The following is a 2248-nucleotide window of genomic DNA, read 5'->3' as shown; positions in this document are numbered from 1 at the left end:
AAGAGCTAACACCTATCCTTCTCAAACTCTTCCAAAATATAGCAGAGGGGGGAACACTCCCAAACTCATTCTACGAGGCCACCATCACCCTGATACCAAAACCAGACAAAGATGTCACAAAGAGAGAAAACTACAGGCCAATATCACTGATGAACATAGAGGCAAAGCTCCTCAACAAAATACTAGCAAACAGAATCCAATAGCACATTAAAAGAATCATACACAATGATCAAGTGGGGTTTATCCCAAGAATGCAAGGATTCGTCAATATATGCAAACCAATCAATGTAATATACCATATTAACAAATTGAAGGATAAAAACCATATGATCATCTTAATAGATGCAGAAAAAGCTTTCAACAAAATTCAACACCGATTTATGATAAAAACTCTCCAGAAAGTAGGCATAGAGGGAACCTACCCCAACATAATAAAGGCCATATATGACAAACCCACAGCCAACACCATTCTCAATGGTGAAAAACTGAAACCATTTCCTCTAAGATCAGGAACAAGACAAAGCTGCCCACTCTCACCACTGTTATTCAACATAGTTTTGTAAGTCCTAGCCACGACAATCACAGAAGAAAAAGAAATAAAAGGAATACAAATTGGAAAAGAAATAAAACTGCCACTGTTTGCAGATGACATGACACTATGATACTAGTTACTAGTTACTATGATACTAGATGACATGACACTATGCATAGGAGATCCTAAAGATGTGGGAAACCAATCTGATACTTATTTTTCTGAAACCAATCTGATACCTGTTTTCTATCATAGCTGGAACTGGAAGCTGTATCCATTAAGTTTTTGCTCTGCTGTAGGACCCTAGGAATCTAAGTCCCTAGGGGAGGAAGGGCTAGGAGGACAAGAGGAGGAAGAAGCCTCTAATGTTTAGGCTCCAAAATTCCCATATGTTGTTCCCATAAGAGCAACAATCAGGGGGTCTCTTTTTCGTGGCGCCTCGGTGGCAGTTGGCCGCTTCAGAATGAAGCTGAACATCTCTTTCCTGGCCACTGGCTGCCAGAAGCTCATTGAAGTGGACGATGAACGAAAACTTCGTACCTTTTATGAGAAGCGTATGGCCACAGAAGTTGCTGCTGATGTTCTGGGTGAAGAACGGAAGGGTTATGTGGTCCGAATCAGTGGTGGGAATGTCAAACAGGGTTTCCCCATGAAGCAGGGTGTCCTGACCCATGGCCAAGTCCGCCTGCTACTGAGTAAGGGGCATTCCTGTTACAGACCAAGGAGGACTGGAGAAAGAAAGCACAAATCTGTATGGTGTTGCATTGTGGATGCCAATCTGAGCATTCTCAATTTGGTCACTGTAAAGAAAGGGGAGAAAGATATTCCTGGACTCACTGATACTACTGTGCCTCGTCGCCTGGGGCCCAAAAAAGCTAGCAGAATCCACAAACTTTTCAATCTCTCTAAAGAGTGTGTTTTGAGAAAGCCCCTAAACAAAGAAGGTAAGAAACCTAGGACCAAAGCACCCAAGATTCAGCGTCTTGTTACTCCACGTGTTCTGCAACACAAACTTTGGCATATTGCTTTGAAGAAACAGCGTACTAAGAAAAATAAGGAAGAGGCTTCAGAATATGCTAACCTTTTGGCCAAGAGAATGAAGAAGGCCAAATAGAAAGGCCAGGAACAGAATGCCAAGAGACAGAGGCTGTCCTCTCTGAGAGCTTCTCCTTCTGAGTCCAGTCAAAAATGAGATATTCTAAGAGTAACAAATAAATAAGATCAGACATCACTCACACACACACACACACACACACACACACACACACAAAGAGCAACAATCAGGTTCTAGAAAAAGTTTCAATTTGCATGTGACTACCACTTTAGCATAAAAAGTCAAGAAAATATTATCTATTTCAAATGGGAGGATGGTTTGTTGATGGATAATATGAAGGAGGTAGAGAGCACCTTAAGCTTACTTTGACACATGACTACTAAACACCTGTTTTTCAACAGTATTGTAGGCTGGAAGTTGAAGTGAAATTTCAATTGATTAAAGAAAATGAAGCAATGTGGTCTTTCTTGCCCATAGAGTTTGGGGAGTATGTTTCAAATTTTCTAAAGAAACTCTCATAAAGATAAATAGTCAAGTGAGTTTCTTTGCTGTGGCAATTCCCCCTCATGAGATATTTACTTCTAATCATTAGAAAATTAAAGAAAATGGAGGTAGAGAAAAGCTAACACCTATCCTTCTCAAACCTATCCTTCTCAAAAAAA

At 40.4% G+C, this 2248-nt stretch overlaps 1 protein-coding gene across 1 annotated transcript; it reads left to right on the top strand.

The window, feature by feature from the left end:
* Positions 1 to 754: 754 nt before the first annotated feature.
* Positions 755 to 1655, top strand: LOC132433277 (small ribosomal subunit protein eS6-like). The gene has a single exon (XM_060023882.1). It carries the CDS (start codon positions 996 to 998, stop codon positions 1644 to 1646), a length of 651 nt encoding a protein of 216 aa, XP_059879865.1. The 5' UTR covers positions 755 to 995; the 3' UTR covers positions 1647 to 1655.
* Positions 1656 to 2248: the final 593 nt, after the last annotated feature.

Source organism: Delphinus delphis, chromosome 11, assembly GCF_949987515.2.
Source record: "Delphinus delphis chromosome 11, mDelDel1.2, whole genome shotgun sequence".
NCBI lineage: Eukaryota > Metazoa > Chordata > Mammalia > Artiodactyla > Delphinidae > Delphinus > Delphinus delphis.
The sequence above is the reverse complement of the archived record's forward strand: the minus strand, read 5'-3'. Positions and strand labels throughout refer to the sequence as shown.